The following is a 25261-nucleotide window of genomic DNA, read 5'->3' as shown; positions in this document are numbered from 1 at the left end:
ATGTAGCTGGTCTAATAACTGTTGTATAAAAATTTCCTTTTAATTTATTCAGTATTCTTTTGTCACAAAGGATATACCTAACTTGCCTCCATTTTGTCCACCCTGCTCCAATCCTACTTACTACATCTCCATCTATCTCCCCATCTTTTTGTATTATTGATCTTAGAAAACGAAAAAGTTCTTTTGAGTTATTCTATGGTCTTGAATTGTAATAAATATACTGTCATTGTTTGTTATTTATCAAATTTGCATTCCATATTTTTGTCTTAATTTTACTAATTTTTAAGCCTTTTGCTTCCAATGTCTTTCTCCATATTTCTAATTTTGTTGCTAAGGCATCCTTAGAAGTGTCTATTAAAACTGTCATCAGGAAATAACATACACCATGGAATGTTTTCTTGAAGATATTTAGTTATTTCATCTAACACTATCGCAAATAGGTATGGACTTAACACCGATCCTTGGTGCAATCCCACTTTTATAGAGAATTCACTAGTTTCTCCGCACCTAGTATGGACTCTAGTCAACGTCTCATTATACATATCCTGCATAAGATTTTTAAGTTTTACGGGTACTTGTTTTCTTTGTAGAGTCCACCAAATTATGTCCCTTCGCACTCTATCATATACCTTTTCTAAATCAATGAAAACCATATGCAAGTCTTTTTGTTTTCTCCGATATTCTCCTATTAGTTGTCTTATTATGTATCTTCCATAGTGGATCTACTAGCATAAACCCGAATTGGTTATCAGATATTGATGTTTCTTTCCTTAATCTTTGTTCAATTATCCTTTCCCATAATTCTGCTAAATTTGCAGTTTACAAGAAAGGCAGTAAGAAGATGAACATGGTAATAGTTCTGCTCAGCTTACTTTTAAACCACCTCAAGCCAATCTTCTAACCTGCAAACATTTCATGCGCTCCTTCACTACTTGGAAGACTGCAAAGCTTGCATGCATTTTAAGTAGAATTGCAATGCTTTATAAAATTCATCCTGACGTTAAAAACTCAACCTGCCTTCTCCATGGTCACTATATGAACAGCTAGTGAGCTGAGGATTGCAATTTCTTGCCCACACTGGTAAGTTAAAAGAGTTAATTCCAATTGCCAACAGTTGGCCAAAGTCATTGGAAGTGTGGAAAAAAAACTCCATTGACATACAAAATATAAAGAAAGCAAAAGCAGAAAAGACAGAAGCAAAATGGCAGAAGACATTAGGAGATCGGGATGCACTCGCAAGTAGGGAATGAAGGGTTCTCAAGTCTCCTAGAAAAAGAGTCCAACTTTTTGTGCTGCCTGACGATCTTAATGAGAAATCAAACCTTGATGCGGGACCAAAATATATATATATATATATATATAGGATGAAAATACTCTGAAACCAAATTGATGTAGAATAGAAAGAAAGATGGGGATAAGAAGACAGAAAATGATATGAGGCTAGAAGGAGATGTGAAGACAGATGAAAGGGGTGAAAAGACATATTGAAAACATAGGTTGGATGGACCGAAAGGTGAGAAGAGCAAGAACAATGGAGGGAGACGAACAAGAGAGCAAATTCTGAAATCACAATTTCCCATAATCAAAATTGAATTGTTTGCTTACATAATAGACTTTATATAGGAAAAAAACATAAACAAACTCTAAGAAACCCCTAAGATAATAAGAGACTAAAATATCCCTTAAATTAAATAAAAAGTAAATAAAAATTAACTAATTATCTGTCCTTGCCCCTGATCCAAAAGTAAAGGCAAAACACATGCAGCTCATTTGTGCAAATCACATCTCGTTCCTAAACCTCCTTACTAGCCTTTTTGTTGCAGATCCTAAATGACCATGAAAATATAGTGAATATCATTTATAAATGAATGGAAGGCCAAGACAAGCTTTGAATATCAGTTTAGGGTCTAGTGTGAAACTTAATAATCTATAAAAAGGTTGTCAGAAGCTAAAAAATACAGCCTTCTGCGGTCCAACATTAAACATTGTCAAGCCTCAGCTGAAGATCAAACTATCAAACTATCAAGCCCAACTCAACTCCCTCTCGACGGAGGACCAATTTCACTTGGTCATTTTCAGCAGCTTCAAGCATGCAACATTCAGTCTCTGCCGCAATGTGCTTTAAGTCAAGCAAACTCAATATCTGGATGTTTCCAAATGCCAATTCGAACATGCCTGTCATCCTTGCACCTTTACTTTGCCTGAGGTCCACAACTTCTTTCAAAATAATCATGAAGCAACCTTACAACATCAATGCCCGAGTCTCAGTGGTATCATGTATAGAATACATTGTCTCAAGCATTTTACATCATGATTCAATCCCACGTGTCCATGTTGCCTCAGTTTCACCCAGTAATCCTAGCCTTAACAAGATTGAAATTGACAATGTAGTTTCTCGAGATCGCAAATCTAGGCATAAACAACATCCTTTAGGAATCTTCTGCTATCAATAGAAAATTTCGTTGAATCAGCCAAAATAGGTTCTCTATTTAGTCAAGAATGATGTCTAAAATTGATGCATAATTTACGATATGAAGGCTATCGCAAATGACTCAGTAGTTACATAAATCATGGAATGAAGAGCCAATGAAGAAAAGAAAAAACTTTAATTACCTGTATTAATGATTCCATGTGACGTCTCATTCAAGTGTGCATGAAACCTTCTGAACACTGCTCAAAAATGCGCATAGAAGATATTGAGAAATTTACAAGGCCGCCACATGTAGAACAAGCTTTATTGTTCAAGCAAACAGCATATAAATTTATAGAAAAATAAAAAACCATGCATGTCGATATGTCACACCCAGAAAATATTTATTATTCAATTAAACAAATAAAGAAGCACAAAACAGAATTAAAGAGAAACTAAATCACAAGAAGATAAATTAAGCCACAAGCCGGTTTATAAGAGGCAGCATGTAAAATAAGGTACAGTATTCTTCATAGGGTCAAAACAGCAACTATAATAACCAAGATAAATGATGAAGCATATTATAAGTATCAGCATTTTCATGTGCTCATTTTTATGATTATAGCATATTTTACTATCAATACTCGAGAAAGATAGCGAAGAATTCAATAAAAAATAATAATAAAATAAAAATAAAATCGAACTACTTCTGTCTACACGTCACCTTGCCTTGCCAGACCATTAACACTGATTTTAAGTCTAAAATGGAAAGGTCTAGAGAGGAGAAGAAAGGCTCAAGGCATTCACTAATGCTGAAAAATATTTTTCTATTGGGTGCTGAAAAATATATATATGATAGGGTTATTAGAGAATAATAAGTTCGTTTTGTCAAAACTAAAAGAAAAAGGAAAAGAATCTAAACACAGTGCAAGAACAAGTGGGGAATAACAAGAGCATTTAAAAAAAAATTGTTTTTGGTAAGTAAAACTGAAACACAATACAAATAGAATATAATATGATAAATTTAAGATTAGAATTATTCAAGAAAAAAAGAAAAAGAAAAAAAAAAAAAAAAAGATTACGATTAAGGGAACTATTCAATTACTGGTTGAGAAATACCCTTAAGGCTACCATAGAAAAACAAGTACCCATAAGCAACCATTCTCGCCACCATGGATAAGCATAAAGGACCCAATCTAAGCGACCATTGCTCCTAGGGCTGAAATGGACAAGATAAGATGGTACAAGTGCTTCTAGAATGCAGTGTGGCCACCGAATAGCAATTACCAAATGAACTAAAAGCAAAAACTTAATAAGATTGCTGATAAGCAAGCCATGCTTGATAGTGCAAATATTGTGTAGCGTTATATAAAAATAAAAAATAAAAAACTAAAGGAAAAAGGAGAACTTGTCCATCAAATAAGCATAGCTGAAGTTAGAATGATGAGAAAGATAAATGGCCATAAATAAATTAATACATTCTCAGAAATTGTTCAGGCGGAAACAGAAAAGAAAAAGAATAGAGAGAGTTATTTACAAAGGGTTGGCCATGTGCAAAAAAATTGTTCAAGATGGTTTCATTCAAGTGGGAAAAATTAAAAGCATAGTGTAAAGGGGCGGGAGTATGAGGTAGTGAAAAAGACAAAATGGTCTACAATTCAAACAAATATTATGGCCCTAGATGGAGTTGAATAGCAAAACAGGAATTTTGTAGCTAAACCAAGAGAGATGAAGTTGCAGTGAGCACTCAACTCAACTAGAAAAAAGAAACTTGTTTAAATCCAAGGGAACATTCTAAGAACTTGTTCTACTGGGCCTTCCGCAAAACCTTTTGGCACCTTCAATCTAAATCAAATCAGTGCTCCATGGTCTATAATTTTGCATTACAGAGTCCAGAATGTACATATAATTTGCATGAAATTATAAATTGATGTAAGGAATGACGCAATTTAGGCACACAGCAATCTGACCTTGACATGATAGCTAACATATGCATGGAATGTTGATAAAATCCAAACAGTTCTGTCCAGTTTTTTTCCTTCTACATGGCGTGGGAAAATGACTGCATTTATCAAATACAGTAAGATGTTATTGCAAGAAACAAAATGGATTAACAACCCTATTCAATTATCTTATATTACCAAAAGTAACAAATCCCGCATTTGCATGTATTGCTTCAACAGGAACTCCCTTCAGTTCTAGAGGAGGAGAGGAGACCACGAGCAGGAAGGGGAATTGCTAAGTCCAGCTGTACGCCTTGCTTCCACAAATTCCTGAATGATACCAATGTTAAGGACGAAAGGGAGAAAAAGAAGGAATTTTTAAGTCCATAAATAAGAAGATTTACAACAAAGAAATTCTTGAAAGTTCAACAATAAACTATATACGTGTGTGCTTTATAACATGTAAAACTACATGTCTCAACATCTCATAACAAAGTTTGGGTATATGATACCAGTTAAATACGGCTACCACTAGTCACCAACAGGATGGTCTAAGTCCAACAGTGGGAAAGAGAAATGCAACAACAATTTACCAAAAGTTCCTTAAGGTTCCCATCTATATATATTCCAATGACATGAATGTTTAAAAAGTAGATCCATGTTTCACAAACTGTTACATGGAATCCTTAATTTACCCAAAGGCCTAAGGTGCGAATGATGGAAAAGTAGACATTAGGACCATCCACGTTTTCCGAAGTTTAGAAGCAAAAAAATTGAAAAATCAAACAAAGACCAAACAATCTAACTTCTCCAAGACCATGTAACATACTACAAAGTATAGCATAACTATCAGCATATCATAAAATGCCTCTTCTCCAACACCATCAGCATTCATATCTATGGTTCAAACCATAACGGGCTCAGCTAAAGTCGAGTTCGTTACAGTCCAATAGATATATATATACATATATATATGTACACACATATATATATGTATGTATATCATTGTGAATAAAAAATCAAAACAGATTCAGTAGAGAATAGGAGTGACTGTGACTCTGTAGAGACACCTTCTTGGCCACTTATCCATCAGCTCTAAACCCAATCAAAGAACCATACATCCGCGAATCAAACCATAATATACAAGATCATGGCCTAAATCTTGGATCAAACCAAGTCCAACCTTCAAACTAACTGATAAGTTTTTATTTTTTTATTATTATTATTATTTTTTGTTTTTTCAGTTGGATGTAACATGGAAGAGTTGTATGACGACGATCCATACATTTTGTTCATATATCTTGCACAAATTCATCAATTTTCAATTTTTTTCGAATTGACTTCAAAGAGGGAAGTGTTTAACACTCTTGTATTCTCTCAAACAAATGTATATATACTAATTTCCTTGTGTTATAGATCACATATAAGTTGCAGATTTATTTGTTTAAGATTTTTTGAAAAAAAAAAAATTTCTGTATCTTTTATTTGATAATTTTTTAATTGATTGTTTAAATTTTATATTTTAGTAATTGAGAATATTGAGTGAATCCATTAATATACATTATACACTATATGTATTGTAATTTGTAATATAAGTGAAAACTCCAAATTAGTATGTTTAAATTATTAGTAATGGCAGAAAATACAACGTACAGCCAAAACTCATATTAAATCATCTTTAATATTCAACAAAATCAACTAAAAACGTAAAAAACAGATATTTCTTAGATTTTGTAGTTGAAAATTCTGTAATAGTTTATCTACACCATGGCATGCAAGGTCAATAAAGTTTCACAACTGCAGTTTCTGAAACCATTACATAACACCTGTAACACTTCACACAACGTCCACATTTGCGGCCGTGTACGGTATTTAAAAACTTTGTTCCTATCTATTTCAATATTTTTAAAGAATACTTATTTAATTAATGGGTAAAGTAGGTCAGAAAATAATTTGATAGTATACTCTTGGTACCAGTAAGAAAGAAGTTGCAAGAACAGTATCTATGGAATCCTTGAATCTCATAGGAAAAACCAGTCACTTTATCTACCTGCCATAAACAATTGCAATATGTTACTCAGCTGCCTTTCAAGTAGACTCGCTTCTACTGATCCAATGAAAATATACACAGATGAGTAGCCGGAATAACATACATTCTGCAACGACTTACAAACTTAATTTCAAAAATGACATTTATAGATAATTAATAATGAATTTATAAGTGAAGTAAATAAATTAAGAAAAAGTATAGATGAAGATAATCTAAGTCACCCAAAGCGGGTGCAGGAGGAGCGTGGAAGAGGCAACATCTAAAATTTGGTCACTGCGGAAGCACCTCCAGAGCACATATACACTTGTACACTATTATGTGTATGTATAAAATAAAAAATGTGTTTCATCTATAAGTAACCTTATTTCTTTTCTATTAGAGAGATATAATATTAGTATTAATTAAAATACAAAAATTATAGCATATTTTTATTTTTAAAGAAATGCGACGTAAGAAATTCATATATTTATTCTAGATTCTTAAAAAGAGAATGTTTTATTTTTGTACATGAAATGACAACTTTAAAGTATTTATAATTTGTTTGCAAATATACATATATGTGTCTATACACTGTACACAGACATTTAATATTTTTAGACTTATATAACAAAACAAAAGTGATCAATATAAGGCGAACAATATGACAATGATATGTCATTCTTTTTTTTATAGTGTAGGTTTATTCTTAGTTTTGTACATTTCAAACCATTTTTATTCAGTATTAGGCACATTGGGTAATTGTCATAAATAATAAATGTTACATATACTTGTCCATTGAATAGATAAAATCATTGCGAATTCCAGGATTCACAAAATTGAATTCGCGAATTATGGAAGGATTTGCTCTCTGAGCGCCAATTCGCGCGCACGGAGCACAAGAGCAGCACCACTTTAGAAGGTTTGTGTGACTTAGAAGATAATATGAATAGAGCATTTCTCTTTCCTTTTTTTTTCTTCAGGGTGGACTGGGGGGGAAGAGGTTTAGTTGGTGTATTTAGCATAGAAAAAACTCCTGTTGTTGGATGAGGTTTTGTCATTGAAACAAAATTTCTACCTGGGGAACAAGGAAAAAAGACTCTTTAGGCTCTTTAGAGGAACAAGCCTATCCATATCCGGAGCAACAGTCCTTGAAGCAAGATGTTTTTAGAACTACTCTTAATGGGGCACCCAGGACTACTTCCCTCACAGATGCAATCTTTACCAAAAGAGCATGTTTGTACTCTGTACAATATCAGCAATAAGAGCCATCAGAATGCACGATTAACACATGGAAGCAACATCCAAAAGTGCAAGAAAAATATGAAATTCTTTTACACAATATGTTTCAGCATTATAGATTAAATGAACTCTTAATAATTAAAGAATTCAATACGGTTGTATGGAAATTAATATTTGACATGAAAGAAACACAAAATTTTAAGCATGCTGACTCTATCCAGATATTGTGCTTTATAAAGGACTCAACTATGGATATTAGGCCACCAGGCGGTTTATCCTCAATTCAGCAATGAGAACCATCAGAAATACACAACAATAACACATGGCAGCAACACCCAAAAACTTCGCCAGAAAAATATGAAATTCTTTTACACGATACGTTCCAGCACTATAGAATAAATTAACTCTAAATAATCAAAGAATTCAACACAATTGTCATTTATAAAGGACTAGACAATGGCTATTAGGTCACCGGACTGTTTATACTCAATTAAGTAATGACATTTATCATGGAAAATATAAAAAACAACAATGCAACAATCATAACATTAAATCACCATGCTCAAATAACTATATGACATTTGCTAGTACCTATAAGTAAAAAAATAGTATTCACTGGTAAATAAAGAAGAAAAATAGTGAAATTATCAAAACATGAGCCCCAAACAGCAAGGTAAACAGGAGTAATAAATGTCCAGAATCCCTCAATGCACTAGCAACCTATTGGACTTCAACCAATATTTAATCAATAATCTTCAATGCTTGTCCATTACAAGAGAGATTCCTAATGGCGCAACTCTTTCATTCTTGTCTTCTAACTTCTGCTTACTGTTTTTGCAAGCCAATTCATTGCTTTTACTGCCTTTTATCCTTGCTCGGATAAGAATAGGCAGCCATCGTTTCACGTCATATTTAATTTTTCAGTACTAATTGAAAAGGTTTATTGCTTAGTTACAAGAGGAAAAAGGGAATTGCTCAATGAAATGGTAAAAAGCCGGACTGCCTAGAGTGTTAAAAAAGGTTCTAATATGAGGACACTAACTTCATACAGATAGGACATTATGCCGGTAACCAATTCACCCTCCCACCACCCAACAGGACAGCACCAACACTGCTCAACTTGACTAAAAAAAAGGTCTTTTCCCAACCTTTGAGTCCAACTAACACTAGGTAATAGCTTTTTAGAATTAAAAAAATTAAAGTGGAAGCTTCAAGCCACTATCCATATGTTGAATAGTAAGATACTTCATTCTTCTAGGTGTCAATTTGACCAAGGCCCTGGATAAGGAAAAATATGTATTTTATGGAAGAGCGGTGATTTTAGAGCTGAATTAAGTAATTATAGAATTTAATTTAGGGCAAAGTACAGAAAACCCTCCTCAACTTGTAGCCTTTTTCCAGTAAACCCCTCTTGTCTATTTTTTTACCAAAGAACCCCCCTCAACTTGTAACCCTTTCCAATAAATCCCCCTTGTCTAATTTTTTACCAAAACAACCCTTCTCAATTATCTGAAGGGGGTAAAAGAGTTAATATTTGGACCAAAATGCCCTTTTATTTAAAACTAAATTCTTTAAAAATTCATATCTCACAAATTGTAAATTTAAAAATTATAAATAATATATGCACTAAAAGCTTATGAAATAAGGATTTCAAAAATATAAGATTTGTACAACAAACCTTCAAAACCAGAGAGAAATAGGCAATCTAAAAATCTACTCCAATAATCTTATTTTATTTTTAAAAAATAAAATACTCGAGATATTTGCAAGAAAATTTTCAGAATTATTCATTTACATATAGAGCCGAATATATAAAAAATTTAGCCCCAACAGAGATCGATTTCATGAGATATCATATTTTGCGTCAAAGTATTTTCATTCTTTTATAGACTCACCATTTAAAAAATAAATAAAAATGAATATTCGGTCTCTATTGGGGCTAATTTTTTTATATTTTATGCTCCATATGAAAATGAATAATTTTGAAATAAAAAATTAAAAAAAAATAAGATTGTTACAGTAGATTTTTAGATTGTCTATTTCTCTCTGGTTATGAAGTTTTGTTAAACAAATCTTATATTTCTAGAATCCTTATTTTATAAACTTTTCGTTAATATATTTTTTTGTAATATATATATTTTTTTTATAAGTAATAATAACATAAAAAAGGTGTTCAAAAGGGGAACATGTCCTTTATACAAAAATGGAACCGGGACTAAGGCCCCAGAGAATTCCAAAAAATAATTAAATCATCAGAAGAAGAACAAGAACTCCTCTTCACATAATTGAAAAGAGAACGAAGAATGTGATGTTTCACCATTGCCGTAAACGACTCTTTATCTTCAAACATTCTACAATTTCTCTCCTTCCAAATGCACCATCAAACACAATGTGGGACAACTCTCCAGAAATTGCGTACATGCCTTCTCACACGACATCCTCTCCATACATGAATCAATTCCTTAGTAAATCGTGGCATTACCCAATACATGCCAAATAACCCAAAAATAAGATTCCAACAATCATTCGCCACAGGGCAATGTATAAGGAGGTGATCAACAGACTCCCCATCTTTCTTGCATAGACAACACCGATTAACAATACAATTGTCCCATTTCCTTAAATTATCAATTGTCAAAATCTTTCCCCAAATAGCAGTCCAAACAAAGAAAGCCACCCTAATTGTTGCCATCGATCGCCAAATAGTTTTCCACGGGAAATCATAATTAACAAAATGAGACAGGCATAAGAAATATTATTTGTAATATTTGAATGTACGGTTTGTGATATATGAATTTTTGAAATTCGAGAAAATTAAGATTTAAATAAAAAGGCATTTTGGTCCAAATATCAACTCTTTTACTCCCCTTATATAGTTGAGGGGGGTTCTTTGGTAAAAAATTAGACAAAAGGTATTTATTGGAAAGGGTTACAAGTCGAGAGGGGTACTTTAATAAAAAAATTAGGTAAGGGGTTTACTGAAAAAGGCTATAAGTCGATGGGGAATTTTCTGTACTTTGCCCTTTAATTTATGTTAAAGAGGTGGTGAATTACATCACCTGACGACATGGTGAAATCTGTCATTCCACTCACATAAATTGAATTCACTAATCCTTAAATCAATATTCTTTTGAAAACAAATAAGAGTAATAAAGATGCTCATTGAAATTGGAGGTTTTAAGTGTACTAAATCCCCCTCTATTTTTTAAAATTGGAAAAATTACTCTCCTATTTTAACTCGATATTCTTTATAGAAACACACACGAGAAATAAAGATTCACATTTAAGTTGGGAACTTGGGGGCCTTGGTGCCCGAAAACGACTCTATTTTTTAAAAAGGGCAAAATGCTTCCTGTTTTTTTTTTTGGGGGGTGGGGGGGGCAAAGACAAAAAATAAAATATTTTTTTATTGTTTTTAAGAGTCTTACAGTCATTGATGCAAAAATGAAAATAAAACCCTAATTTTGATTATAATTTTTTCTTATTTATCATTTAAAAAAAAAAAAAAAAATCATGACATTATCATGAAACTACATATTTATGGCAAATATGCATTTTTAATACTTTTATTACATTATTTTTCTCATATTCTCCTTAATTTCCTACTTTAGTTATATGTATATATACCCACATAAATATATTATATATGAATTTATTTTTTTATACTTTATCTACATCTTTTAACCCAGATGACGTAAGATTTATCTTATATATATATATATATATTGAGAGATGGACAATAAATTGAGAGACGAACAAAACACACAACTAACATGGACAATACAAAATAATTTGCAAGGATGATTTTTCAAAAAACTTTTTTTTTCTCTCTCATTAATAGTCACTTTCTTATTATTTAACTTAATTATTAGGTTAGTTATTTTAAAAAATAAAAATCTACGTTATAAAATCACCAAATTCTTTTTGGTGATCTTTAGCATTTTCCAAAAATACATATATATAGAGAGAGGAAGGATTGAAGAAGGGTGGTGATGTTGTAGCGGGAGGGAGGAACAGAATGATTTTAAAAATCATAGGATTTTTTTTAATTTTTTGTTTTATTCATGAAAACTATCAAAAATTAGAGAAAGAAATGCCATTATATTTACCTCATTCAGCTAAACAGCTCATAAAATTTCTCAATGACAAGTAAACCAGAGTCGATAGATTCCAAGGGATCCTTCCGAAGACGGTGCCTCAAGCAGTTGGGAATTACAGTTGCAATATCCTCTGCAGTTACTATATCCCTGCCTTTTAGAGTAGCCAAAGCTTTTGCTGCCCTATTTGTCACTATATCACCTCTCAACCCGTCAACATTCAGCTCCGAACAAACCTTGGAGATCTTCACGCGCAGATCATGATCCATCTGAACAGAAGAAAGAGTGCTCCTAGCTGAAGTGATTTGCTGCTGGAGCTTTTCTTGCTCTGCCTCATAAGAATCTCTAAATTCCTTTGGATTTTTATCAAACCGACTTCTCTCCTCCACAATCTTCACTCTCAACTCAGCATCCCTTACAGTCCCCACTTGTGCATGCATTCCAAACCGATCGAGGAGCTGTGGCCTTAGGGCCTGTTTGGTTGGTGTTTTACTTTGGTGTTTTTGTTGCAGGGCTTCATTTCAGGCCCAAAAACATGTTTGGTAGCACTTGTTTTGTTTTAAACAGTAAAAAACAATGTTTTAAACAGTACCAAATTTTGGCCCAAAAGTGAAACACCAAATTGGTGTTTTTTGTTGTTTCAACACTGTAGCCCAATAAAAAGCACTGTAGCGGATGAAACAGACGGCCCAATTTGTTTCAGCTATACAAACATTTTAGGTTATTTTTGCACAAATTTTGTCTCTCCTCGCCCGATACGCTCTCTACGATTCAAGGGCGATTTCCAATCGCCTCCATCTTTATTCTCGTTCTCTACTCTGAACTTGCCTAAATCTACAAGAATCAGAAGTTCAGAACCCATTTATTTCAGTTTATGTATCTGTCTGCAAGAATCAAAACCTATTATCACCAGAGTTTGTAGAGGTATGGTTCTCTTTCTTGATCATCAACCCATTTTTGTATATTTTGTAGTGTTTATCTTATCAAAACCCTAGGATTCCACCGCCCTACCCGCCACTCTCTCCTCATTTCTCTCCCTCTCTAAGCCGTTGTTCATGTAGAGTTATCGTTCTCTTCCTTGATTATCAACCCATTTCTGTACAGCTGTGCAGGCTTGATCATATTGATTATTATTTTTAGGGTATTTTCTGTTTCTTTTCTATTTCTTTGTCTTCTTGAACTAGTTTTCCAGATTTGTTGTTTTTATTTCTACTAATTACTTGATGCTTTCTTTGCTTTTTGTTTGGTACTATTTCAATTAATATAATAAATTGAAGCATGTACTCAGTAACTTAATGCAAATGATGGAGAATTTTATGATGGAAATTCTTCTAATGCTTTAGAAATTTACGATGTGTTGCCCGCTGAAGAGCTGCTGAACATGTTTCTGAAGAAAATAAACAGAGTGAAAAGTTAGGCTGGTTTGAAGAAAAATAATAATGATTTAAAAGTAAGAACTTGCAAGTAATCTTACACTTTCTGTAATTGACATGTTGGAGATGGTCCTGACTGATCAATTGTAAAGTTGTTGTATAAAAGATCACTGCATATATTATGATCCTCTTTAATGAGAATAACAATAAGAATTATGTTTCACGTATTTTAGATGATTAACTGAAAGAAATTTAAAATAAATAATAATGGTGTTGTACTTTTGGCTAATGCAACTCAAATTGATATTTTCATCACTCAGATTATATAATAATTAATACGGAGGTCATTTGTTTTAATATGTTATATATCTAGATATGAAAATTTGACATTGGTGATGTCTTGTAAAGTTGTTCACTTGCATTCTTGCATCTAAAATCCGATTGCATTGTTGAGTTTGAATCCATAAGGATGAACTCATAAGGACATATGAGACACATAATGAATACTGGGTTTTCCCCTTTTTAGATGGAAAAGCTGAACCCAAAATTTTAGGACGTTTTGTAAGCAAAAATGAGCAAAATTGCTGCGATAGAGCTTATATGAATTGAGAATCAAGATCAAGGGCAAAAGAATAACCTGGAACAGGAGATTCGTAAGAATCGAGCCAGGTTAGATGGACGTGGTTCAAAGAGCTAGTGCTCGTTTAAGACTGACTGAAAGATCAGGATGAAGCTCTGAAAATACGATTATAATGTGAATCATTGCATTCAAATTATTTAAATTGCTAATTCAAGAACTTTAACTCAATAGAAAACTGTTTTAGGGAAAAAAATTCGCTTGAGTAGTGAATTAGAGTGCAGATGTATATAATATGGATTGATCCACTTTGTTTGCTTGTACACTTGTATTGTAGCTTAGATAGGTAGCTAAGTGTACTTCAATATTTTATGATGTAATTATTTTCAAAGAGGTGCAATGTCTTTATTTATTTATTTATTTTATATTGTTTTGTTTTTATAATTTTAGGGCATCACAAAGCATGTTAGACAAGGAATCAGAATTGTTTGCATTAATAATTACGGTTATCTCGGCCTTGATCAGAGTTATATGTGGCATAGCACCTTGGACCCTTATTAAATGCAGTACACGTGCTTACAAATTACTTTTGTTATGCATATATTATTTCCTAAAATATATTTTGGCTACTCTTTCAGGCAGATTTGTATCTAGCATCTCAAATTCATGCAGCAATCAAAAGGTTCAACATCTCGCTCAATAATTTACATGCAATTTATAACTCTGTTTCAAGTGATTGCATATAAGTTGCATGTCTGAACTTTAGCATTTCCATGTACTAAATACACGGTTTTACCAAATGAAAGTTGGTTATGCTGTTTATATAAATTATAGTCTTACAGAATAGAATTTTTTTTTCTTTCTCCTTTGATTGAAAGTCGTCTTATATTAGTCATTCATCTCATTTTTATTTCATCTCATCAAAACACTCTCGTTACTTCAAAAGGTATTAAATCAAAACTCTCATTTTGATTAAAAGTTTAACACTTTTTATGTAAAAAAACTCTTGTAGGTCATTTTGAATTCAAAACACTAAATTTCACTCGAAGTTTCTAAGTTTTACATCAAAACACTATATTTCCTTTAAAGGTACCTTGAAGAAGGTCATTTTTAACCAAAAACACTCGTTTTCACTCAAAGATTCTAACTTTTTATATGAACACACTCTCGTCCTACAAATGTACCTTGAATATGGTTATTTTTAACTCAAATATCTCATTTTCACTCCTAGTTTATTACATTTACATCAAAACACTCTTGTTTCTATAAAGGTACCTTGAATAAAGTCATTTTTAACTCAAAACTCTCATTTTCACGGTAAGTTTCTAACTTGTCACATTAAAACACTTTAGACACTTCAAAAGGTACTTTGAACAAGGTCTCTTTTTTTTTTATTTTTTTTTATAATAAGTTGAATAAGGTCATTTTTATCTCAAAACTCACTTTCATCCAAAGTTTCTAACTTTTTACTTTTAACACTCTTGTTCTTTCAAACGTACCTTGAATAAGGTAATTTTTAACCTTAAATTCTCACTTTCACTTAAAATTTCTAACGTTTTACATCAAAACACTATGGTTTCCTCAAATCTACCTTTAATAAGGTCATTTTAAACTTAAAACTTTCATTCTCATTCAAAGTGTGTCTCTTTTTTACATGAAACCAATCATTCCTTCAAAAGGTACCTTAAAAAAGGTAATTTTTAACTCAAAAGTCTCGATTTTACTCAAAGTTCCTCTCGTTCCTTCCAAAGGTACCTTGCATTTGGTCATTTTTAACTTAAAGCTATCATTTTCACTCAAAGTTTTTAACCTTTTACATTAGACACTCTCATTCCTTCAAAGTATCTTTAACAAGGTCATTTTCAACTATAAAATCTCATTTTGACTCAAAGTTTGAAACTTTTTACATTGAAATTCTTTCGTTCCTTCAAAGGTACCTTGAATAAGGTCATTTTCTACTAAAGCCTCTTATCTTCTCTCCAAGTTTCTAACTTTTTACATCAAAACACTCTATTTTCTTCAAGAGGTACCATGTATAAGGTTATTTTTAACTCAAACCTCTCATTTTCAATCGAATTTTTGAACTTTTTACATTAAACACACTCATTCCTTTAATTGTGTCTTTAAAAAAGGTCATTTTTAACTCTAAAATCTCATTTTCACCCAAAATATCTAACTTTTTACATCAAAACACTCTTGCATACTCAAAGATACCTTGAGTAAGGCCCTTTTTATTTCTAAACATTCATTTTCACTCAAGGTTTCTCTTTTTTCACATCAAAACACTTTTTTACTTCAAAAGGGACCTTGCATAAGGTCATTTTTAATTCAAATCTCTCATTTTCACTAAAAGTTTTGAAAATTTTACATTAGACACTCTCATTCCTTCAAATGCGTCTTTAACAAAGTCATTGTTAACTCGAAACTCTCATTTTCTTTCCAAGAGTTTAACTGTTTACTTTCAAAACACCTCGTTCCTTCCAAGCTACCTTGAATAAGGTCATTTTTAACTCAAAACTCTTAATTTTACTCCAAGTTTCTAACTTTATACATCAAAACTCTCTCGTTACTTCATAAAAGAAACGGAAGAAAAAAGGGACACCGAGTGAATTCTAAGAAGTGTGTGTGAGAAGAAGAATGCAATGTGCGAACACTTCCTGGGTATCAACCATTCATCTGCCACTCATCAAAGCATCAAATTCACAGACCAAATTGCCATTTTCCCAAACAAGAACTCAACTTCCTAGGAGCCCTAATGCTTATGATGATGATGATGATGGTGAGAGTTCAGTGGTGACCATTCCTCTGCCTTCTCATTTGAAATCCATCACAAGCACATCAAACCCATTTGTGAAACACTGCCTCAAGCTTCGACACAGCTCTTCGTATCGCCATTCTCATGCTTCAGCTCTTGTTGTTGGCACTACCCCTATAAGGTCTCGATGTTCTCTAATCCTCCTTCATTTGATTTTTTTTTTTTGGGTTCTTTACAATTATTATTTTATAACCCACTAATTCAAATTAAAATGGGTCTCTGCTATTTATTGCCCTTTGTATTCATATATTTTAATGAATCTTTCCTTAGCTATGCTTATTGATTAGACTGGATGTGAATTATTTTTTTAGTTCTATATATGTTATATACTCTTTCAGCGAGAAAAAAATTGAAGTTTGGTATGTTAAATTTGGCAAATTATTGTTTTTTTTTTTTTTTTAAAAAAAAAAAAGGCTGTGGGATGGACATTTGGGTTCAAAATTTTAGTCTGTGGTTATGATTTGGTGCAGAGATGGTGATTCATTATTAGTTCATCATAGGAAATTTGGGGGAATTGTGAAGCTATAACTAGATTATATTTGGAAACTTCCACATAGGTTTATTAATTTGTAAATGTTTTGAGTTTTTCTGCGTTGAATTAGTGTTGAAGCTATTTTTGGTCAAAGTCGAGTACTAGTAGCATGTGTTCTGAAAAAAAAGGAGCTGTTATCCATATGGATAAATTGTATTTCATTTGTTTATTTAAATATATACATTGGTTATGCCCTCTAATGGTCAGAAATCTTATACACATGGGGTTTGTGAAAATATTATATACCATTAGTTTCAAATTTCTTTTCCGCATTTCCTTTCATGAATTATTTCTTAATTGATTTACTTGTGACTGTAATTGACCATTATGAATCCCTTAAGCAGTGGGAAAAGAAAACAAATGCTATATCTGTGCACTCTTGTTCCTTGCATATGGTCATTTTTAACTCAAAACTCTAATTTTCACTCAAAATTTATTACTTTTTATATCAATACACTCTTGCTTCCTCAAAGATACCTTGAATAAGGTAATTTTTAATTCAAGACATACATTTTCACTCTATGTTTCTCTCTTTTTTATATCAAAACACTCTCATTCCTTCAAAAGGTACCTTGGATAAGGCCATTTTTAATTCAAAACACTCATTTTCATTCCAAGCTTCTAACTTTTTACTCCAAGTATTTAACTTTTTACTTCAAAACACTCTCGTTACTTCAAAGCTCACTTGAATATGGCCATTTTTAACTCAAAACTATCAATTTTACTCCAAGTTTTTAACTTTTTACTTCAAAACACTCTCGTTACTTCCAAGTTTTTTAATAAGTTCATTTTTAATTCTAAACTCTCAATTTCATTTCGTGTTTTAAACTTTTTACATAAAAAAACTCTCGTTCTTTGATAAGTTACCTTCAATAAGGTTATTTTTAGTTCAAAACTCTCATTTTCATTCAAAGTTTCAAATTTTGGACATCAAAATCTCAAAACTCTCATCTTCACTCCAAATTTTTAACTTTTTACGTCCAAACACTCTCGTTCAAAAGGTACGTTATATATGGCCATTTTTAATTCAAAACTTTAATTTTCACTCAATTTTTAACCTCTTACATTAAACACTCTCTTTACTTTTTCTTTTTAGAAGCATTATTATTATTATTTTTTCTTTTGTTTTTATTTTACTCTTTGTAAGTTTACTTTGGATTGTAATTTTTTTCTCCAGTTTTATTTTTATGTTTTTGGTTCATTCTTAATTTATTAGTTTGAGTCAGGGTTTCAATTATTAGTGAAATTTTGTGAGTAAGAGTGTTTCCCTTCTCCTATCACATATGTGTATATATATACAATTGCTATTACAATGAAATGACCATATTTCCCTTTAGTAAAATACCTAATATTATAACATTTATCACCAATTTCTCCTTTCTCTTCTTGTTTTTTATTTTTTATATTTTGATTCAGTATTCTTTATTAAATGTGTGAACTTCTCGTAGGGCTTTCCAGCACTTATGCCATATTAACTATATGTACGGTTCCTAGGAACTAAGTAAAACTTAAAATCATAAGCTCTTTCTAGCAAATGTATAAAAGGGGAATAAACATATTGTAATAGTATAAACATTCATGAATCAGTAGTTGTGATAGAGTAACTTTAATACCATCAATAGTTTTTCCTAATTTAAAATTATTATTTTTTTGTTATTAATTATAGTGTTGTTATTAATATGTTAGATGGATATGAATGTTGAGAATGTGGAACAATGCGGTGATTCTCTCACAATTGAAGAAGTGGTTGAAGTTACGAACGATGGAAAATTGTTATGGGATGAGTCACTCATTGAAAAATTCGTGAATATTATGGTGGAAGAAGTTAAAGCTAATAATCGTAGTGGCACAACATTTAGTAAAAATGGTTGGAGTAATTTAGTCAAACAAATGAATGTTCAAACGGGGAGAAAATTTGGTTTAACCCAACTTCGGAATAAGTTTAATGGTTTGAGGAAAATTTATACTGAGTTTAAGAAATTATTATCGGAGACTGGCGTGGGATATAACAATGAGACGGGCATGGTTATAGTTGAGGAAGAGAGATGGGACAGGTTGTGCAAGGTTAGTAATTTAATTATTAGTCTTAAATAAATAATAAAATCTTGTATATTATTGGTTATGTGGTTAATATTATAACAAAATTTGTAGGTTGTTACGAATGCAAATAAGTATAAAAAGTATGGATGTAAGCATTTTGACAAGATGTCGACTATATTTGGGGACACATATGCAAAAGGGATACATGCCCACCCATCCACTACAGCACCACCCACAATCATTTTGCCCACTCCCAATGATGACGATGATGAGGAAGAGGGTTGTGAGGTCAGTCCCCCACCTTTACGTAAAGGTAAGAAAGCCAAAAGAGATGCTTTATCTCCTGGTATAGCTGCACTCTTGTCAAACATGAATGAGAATTCTGAGAGGAGAGCTGAGAGAATGGAAGCTGCAATAGAGAAAGCAGCTAAAGCATCTTCTACTTCTACTCGTGTATCTTCATGTGAGAAAGGAGATGATGAAGCTCTCTCTCCCTCAAAAAATGATAGAGATTATGAAATGTTTGATGCCCCCATGCTCCTTTTACAAAAAATACCTGGAATTGAGATGGCCCAATTCGCTAAGGTATCGAAGTTATTACATGATTCTGAGAAGTGGCAGAAATTTTTTCTTTCGGCACCTGAGGATGTAAGAATTGGTTGGGCATTGAATGTTTGAGTTTTTCTTTATGGATGATTGTGTTTTGTGTCATCGTTTAACTTATTACTATCTCACATTTGGATGACTGTAATAACTTAAATACTTTTATTATCTCACATTTGGATGACTGTAATAACTTAAATATTTTTATTATCTCACATCTGGATGACTGTAATAACTTAAATACTTTTATTATCTCACATTTGGATTACTGTAATAACTTAAATATTTTTATTATCTCACATCTGGATTGTTGTAATAACTTAAATACTTTTTATTATCTCACATTTGGATGGCTATAATAACTTAAATAATTTTATTTCTTGGATGCCTGTTAGTACTCAAATACTTTAATACCATTATTTAAATGTTTGTTTTATTATTTAAATGTTTTGTTTATTATTTAATTGATTTGCTTATTAACTTAAATGTTTTGCTTGTATTAAATCTTTAAATAGGGTAATGGATATGTGGAACAATATAAGAAGAATAATTCAATTATATGACGATGAGGAGGACAATGAGAGTGTCTTAATATTTGCTGCTCTTTTAGAAGAGCAGAACTTCTATCAAAAGAGGCGTTGTAGGGATTCCATTTTACAAGGGGAAACATATGTTATGGAGATTCTAAACGGCCATAGAGAAAGATGTTATGAAAATTTTAGGATGTATCCTGAAGTTTTCAGAACATTGTGTAGTACCCTGAAAGGTATAGGGCTGAAGGATTCTAAATTTTTAACTGTTTATGAACAAGTGGCAATCTTTTTGCTCACTTTATCTCATAATCAAAGGAATCGTGTTGTAGCAGAGAGATTTCAACACTCCACTGAAACCATTTCTAGACACTTCCATGCTGTGTTGCATGCAGTATGTCAGTTGGGCACCCATATCATTGCCCCTCCTAATTTTTCTGTGATTCCGAATAAGATTAGAGAGTCTTCTAGGTTTTACCCTTACTTCAGGCATTGTGTGGGAGCTATAGATGGAACCCACATTCCTGCAACTCTGCCAGCAAGTACACAACTTCCATTTCGTGGTAGAAAGGGTTATACTACACAAAATGTAATGGCTGTATGTGACTTTGACATGAGGTTCACATATGTGCTAGCTGGGTGGGAAGGCTCAGCTAATGATTCGAGAATCCTAAATGAGTGTACTGAAAATGAGGCAATGAACTTTCCAGCTCCACCAGCAGGTAATATTATTTTACAAATTCACTTAATATATGGTTAGTTTATCATACTGTATATATCTTTATGTATTCTAAACATGGCAGGTAAGTATTATTTGGTGGACTCAGGGTATGCCAATAAGCCTGGTTATTTGGCCCCATTTCGAGGTCATACTTACCACTTTCAGGAATACCGTAGGACTAGACAACCTCGTGGTCGGGAGGAAGTGTTCAATCATAGGCATTCATCTTTGAGAAATATAATTGAGCGATGCTTTGGGTTATTGAAGATGAGATTCGCTATTTTGAGGGCAATGCCTCCTTATAAGTTTTCAACACAAGTATTGATTGTAATGGCTTGTTGCACATTACATAATTTCATCAAAAATCAGCATCAGCCTGATGACATATTTGATGGTAATGATCCTCCTCAAAGTGATGGTGAAGATGATGAGATTGTTGAGCATGTGCCTTCGGCTCAGCTTCGAGAAATGGATCAGTTGCGTAATACTATTGCTGATCAAATTTGGAATTCTCTTCAGCACTCTTGATCCTTCTGAAAGTGATGGTATATTTTTTCTTTTATATGTAATATATTTGTTGCTATTGTGAGCTTGCAATATATATATGTAATATAAATCTTTTTTACAGATATATAATTCAACTTAAATGCTATTATTGCAGATATGAAGTGTGTTGATGCTCTCTTGAAGGCCACATGTGCTGTTATGAAGATGATGTGTCGTTGCCATTGCATCCACTTTATGAACTTCTTATCAATTTTTAGTGACAACTATGTATTATTAATGCTTTGTTCCAAACATTTTATGTACAACTTAAACTTGTTTAATTTGTTGGTTGAATATTTAAGGACTTGTAAATGTTATACATTCTATTTCAATTATGCTTTCAATTGAGTTTGTTTTTATTTTAATGTTGTGTTGGACTATACAGGTATTAGGATAATAAAATTGAATTAGATTATTGCAAAGAACTTGTAAATAGGTTATTGCAAATTTTTTTTACAAATATTGACTCTCATGTAGTATTGTAAAATGTGACTAGAGATTATTTATTTTAAATGTTGAGTTGGACTATACAGGTATAATCATAATAAAATTGAAGCAGGTTATTGTAAAGAACTTGTAAATAGGTTATTGCAAATTTTTTTACAAACGTTGATTCTCATGTAGTATAGTAAAATGTGACTAGAGATTATTTATTTTTAATATTGAGTTGGACTATACATGTATAATGATAATAAAATTGAAGTAGGTTATTACAAATAACTTGTAAATAGGTTATTACAAAAATTAATATATATATAATTTGGTGGGGGTTTACATTTTTTTACAAAAGAGAAGGCAAGAATCTGTATTTTGGAGTTAAATTTCTACCAATGCAGACTTATAAGAGTCGAAAATTATTATCAGCGCTGTGTAGTATTTTTTTTTTCTTCTTTCGCTAATGCGAAAAATGAGCAAAATGAATGAAACACAAACCTATGGACAATCATCACCAAAGGAACAAACTATACCAGGAAATTTCAAATAACTTAAAGTGTAGTTTCAGATCAAGATAACATGCTCTGTGTGTGTGTGTGTGTGTATTTGTGTGTTCAAATTTTAATATATTTATTAAAAATATATAGACTATTTATATAGAAATAAATTTATAAATAAATTTAAAATTTATAAAAATAAATTAAAAACAATGATAACCAAACATGTTTTTTGTTTCTGTTTTATTTTGTTTACAACAGTTAGAGCTACCAAACATGTTTTGTTTTTAAAATTCTTGAAACGCATGACTTACCAAACAGGTTTTGCATGTTTTTGTTTCCGACATTTTTACAGTAAAAGATCGTTCCCAAACATGCTTCCGATTTTTGCCAAAACACTCTAATAGTAAAAACGCTATTTCTGTTTTAGTCAAAAACAAAACGCCTAAAGTAAAACGCATGCCAAACGGGCCCTTAGCTCCCCTTCCTCAGGATTTCCTGAGCCAATAAGAATAAATCGAGCTGGATGTGAAATTGAAATTCCCTCTCTTTCTACGGTGTTCCATCCTGACGCAGCAGAATCCAAAAGAACATCTACCAAATGATCATCCAAAAGATTGACTTCATCCACATATAAAATTCCCCTATTGGCTTTGGCAAGAAGGCCAGGCTCAAATGCCTTGACACCCTCTGTAAGGGCCTTTTCTATGTCAATTGTCCCACAGACTCTATCTTCTGTAGCACCCAATGGCAAGTCAACCATCTTGATTTTGGTCATCATAACCTGCAGTTCCTCACCGTTCATAATTTTCTCTCTGACTTCCACGCCCATGGATTCTGGATCTTCAGGATCAGAGTTAAATGGATCACTGGCAACTACCTTAATTTCCGGCAGTAAATCTACCAATGACCTAACAGTTGTGGACTTCCCTGCACCCCTATAATCATGACACCCCCAATCTTGGGATCAATCACATTTAGCAGAAGGCACAGTTTCATCTCATCTTGTCCTACAATAGCGGAAAATGGATACACTGGCCTCTGGTTTTCCTTAGAAGCAAGCTTCCGGGCATGAAATTTACAAGGGTTTCGCGAACTTTATTTGCATACATTCAGAATCCATTGCTCCAAATCTTGTTATGATATTGTATTCCAATCCAAGTAATGCTTTCGATGATAAATATAAATTTTTCATCTAATTCCGAATTTTTAAAAATAAAACCATTTATTCATTAACAAACATTAGAAACATTCAATCAAACAGATCTTTCAACAAACATCTAAAGTGCACTTCAATAATTTCAAATTTCACAAAAACTAATGCACAAATTTTGTGGGTACCATGAAACCCCCATCAACCAAGTTAGCCACAATATGCTACTAGCTTAAAAATAAAAGCATCAGATATAGATATTACATCAAAACATTGTACTTTATACCACAAGGCACACAAATAAGGAAACTCCATACCTGTTCTTGAGCAGGACTGATCTTAGTGGCAACATTGGTAATTGAAACACGGAACTGAGACCTCCCATTCTTGAGTGGAATTCCAATTCCTCCATAGAACTTCTTCTGCCCTGTAATTTCAAATTCAACCAAAACCCATCTCTTATCTTCATCAATAACCTCAAAAGCATAAAGAAAACATAAAATTTAGACAAAGAAACACAGGAAATGATCTGGGTCCTCTCATTTCGTATCCCAATTCAATAATGCGAGCTTAACAATATGTATATATTTAGACAGAGAGATATATATACCTGGAGTTAGAGAGAGAGAGTGAATGGGGGATTTGGAGGTGGGAGAAGAAAGGGATCGAGGGGCCAAGATTGCTGCAGAAGAAGTTCCGAGTACTCCGGCCATAGCCAAAGTTGTGTTCTTGAAGTGCAAAGTGTGTGTTTTTACACTTTTTGAGCTTCAAAACTACAGTCTACTTGTTTCTTTCTACTGGTTTGCTTGTTTGGTTTCGGATAAGAGGATAGATTTCCATTGAAGTCCCCTTTGTCACTGCTTTATCAAACTTCGGCATAATGGCATATGATCTGCAGGACTCCAGTCTATGGTAGGAAGCTGCGGGACTTCCGCATAGGAGGATTTGATTGGATAGATGGAAATGGACCTACCGAACGATAGTGGGATCAACGGTAGAGGAGAAGGACTGCTTGACATTCACCGAACACGGAATAGTTTCTCTACGAAATTAGGGTCCCAATCTCATTACTTCATAGTACCTCCATCCTAATATAGTATGAAATAATGAGATTGGGACCTTAGTTTCGTACAGAAATGGAGTATAAATTAATAAAATGGTGCCCTTAACATGAAATTAAAATTAATACAAATAACTCATTCTCAAATATTATTTTCAGAAAAAAAAAAAATTAATTATAAGCTTATAGAAAAATGAAAATGACTTGGAACAATTTTTAAATTTTATTTTTTAAAAAAGAAAAGAAAATATAAAATAAAAATTATTTTATAGATAACCTATAAATTTTTTAAAATTTATATTTAGGGATATTTTATTTATTATAACATCACTTTAATGGTGTGTAATTTAAATTTTTTTTTTTTAAGTTTTATTTTTTAAACTAAGGTGTTTAATGAAAGCTTATCATTTTATGTAGACTATGGAAATGAGGCATGCACTGAAATAAAGAGAGAAAAAGTCCATCAGCTGAACACATCAGTTTGAGAAATACCTTATGATATAATTAATTTGTTTAAGAAAATTAAAATGAATATGATTACATTAAAATGAATATGATTACTCCAATCAATTTGCTTCAGAAAATTAAAATGAATATAATTATTGTAATTAATTTGTTTCGGAAAATTAAGACAGAATATTAATATTGAATAATTTGAAAA

At 32.2% G+C, this 25261-nt stretch overlaps 2 protein-coding genes across 2 annotated transcripts; one reads left to right on the top strand and one right to left on the bottom strand.

Moving 5' to 3' along the window:
- Window positions 1-1908: 1908 nt before the first annotated feature.
- On the bottom strand, window positions 1909-24480 carry LOC132315778 (magnesium-chelatase subunit ChlI, chloroplastic-like). Its single transcript, XM_059814180.1, has 10 exons — window positions 24151-24480; window positions 23858-23967; window positions 22845-23325; window positions 11731-12191; window positions 7458-7624; window positions 6328-6509; window positions 4552-4683; window positions 4381-4472; window positions 2614-2670; window positions 1909-2440 (listed from the first exon to the last, which is right to left on the bottom strand). The coding sequence occupies exons 2-4, from the start codon at window positions 23950-23952 to the stop codon at window positions 11736-11738; spliced, it is 1032 nt and encodes a 343-aa protein (XP_059670163.1). The 5' UTR covers window positions 23953-23967; window positions 24151-24480; the 3' UTR covers window positions 1909-2440; window positions 2614-2670; window positions 4381-4472; window positions 4552-4683; window positions 6328-6509; window positions 7458-7624; window positions 11731-11735.
- On the top strand, window positions 20178-21447 carry LOC132267385 (protein ALP1-like). The gene is made up of 2 exons (XM_059768553.1): window positions 20178-20910; window positions 20992-21447. The coding sequence occupies exons 1-2, from the start codon at window positions 20178-20180 to the stop codon at window positions 21435-21437; spliced, it is 1179 nt and encodes a 392-aa protein (XP_059624536.1). The 3' UTR covers window positions 21438-21447.
- Window positions 24481-25261: the final 781 nt, after the last annotated feature.

The sequence above is a fragment of the Cornus florida genome, unplaced genomic scaffold, assembly GCF_030987335.1.
Source record: "Cornus florida cultivar Cherokee Brave unplaced genomic scaffold, ASM3098733v1 CherokeeBrave_3.0.0_Hap2_Chr07, whole genome shotgun sequence".
NCBI lineage: Eukaryota > Viridiplantae > Streptophyta > Magnoliopsida > Cornales > Cornaceae > Cornus > Cornus florida.
This window is presented reverse-complemented; position numbering and strand designations above follow the sequence as displayed.

Bases quoted from the DNA above. Each gene is read 5' to 3' on its own strand.
- LOC132267385 (XM_059768553.1), top strand. From the start codon at position 20,178: ATGGATATGTGGAACAATATAAGAAGAATAATTCAATTATATGACGAT. The intron at 20,911-20,991 runs GTAATATTATTT...TAAACATGGCAG, and splicing joins CTTTCCAGCTCCACCAGCAG to GTAAGTATTATTTGGTGGAC.
- LOC132315778 (XM_059814180.1), bottom strand. From the start codon at position 23,952: ATGGAGGAATTGGAATTCCACTCAAGAATGGGAGGTCTCAGTTCCGTG. The intron at 23,326-23,857 runs GTATGGAGTTTC...TCATGATTATAG, and splicing joins TCAGTCCTGCTCAAGAACAG to GGGTGCAGGGAAGTCCACAA. The intron at 12,192-22,844 runs GTTTTACTTTAG...CCAACCAAACAG, and splicing joins TAAGGGCCCGTTTGGCATGC to GCCCTAAGGCCACAGCTCCT.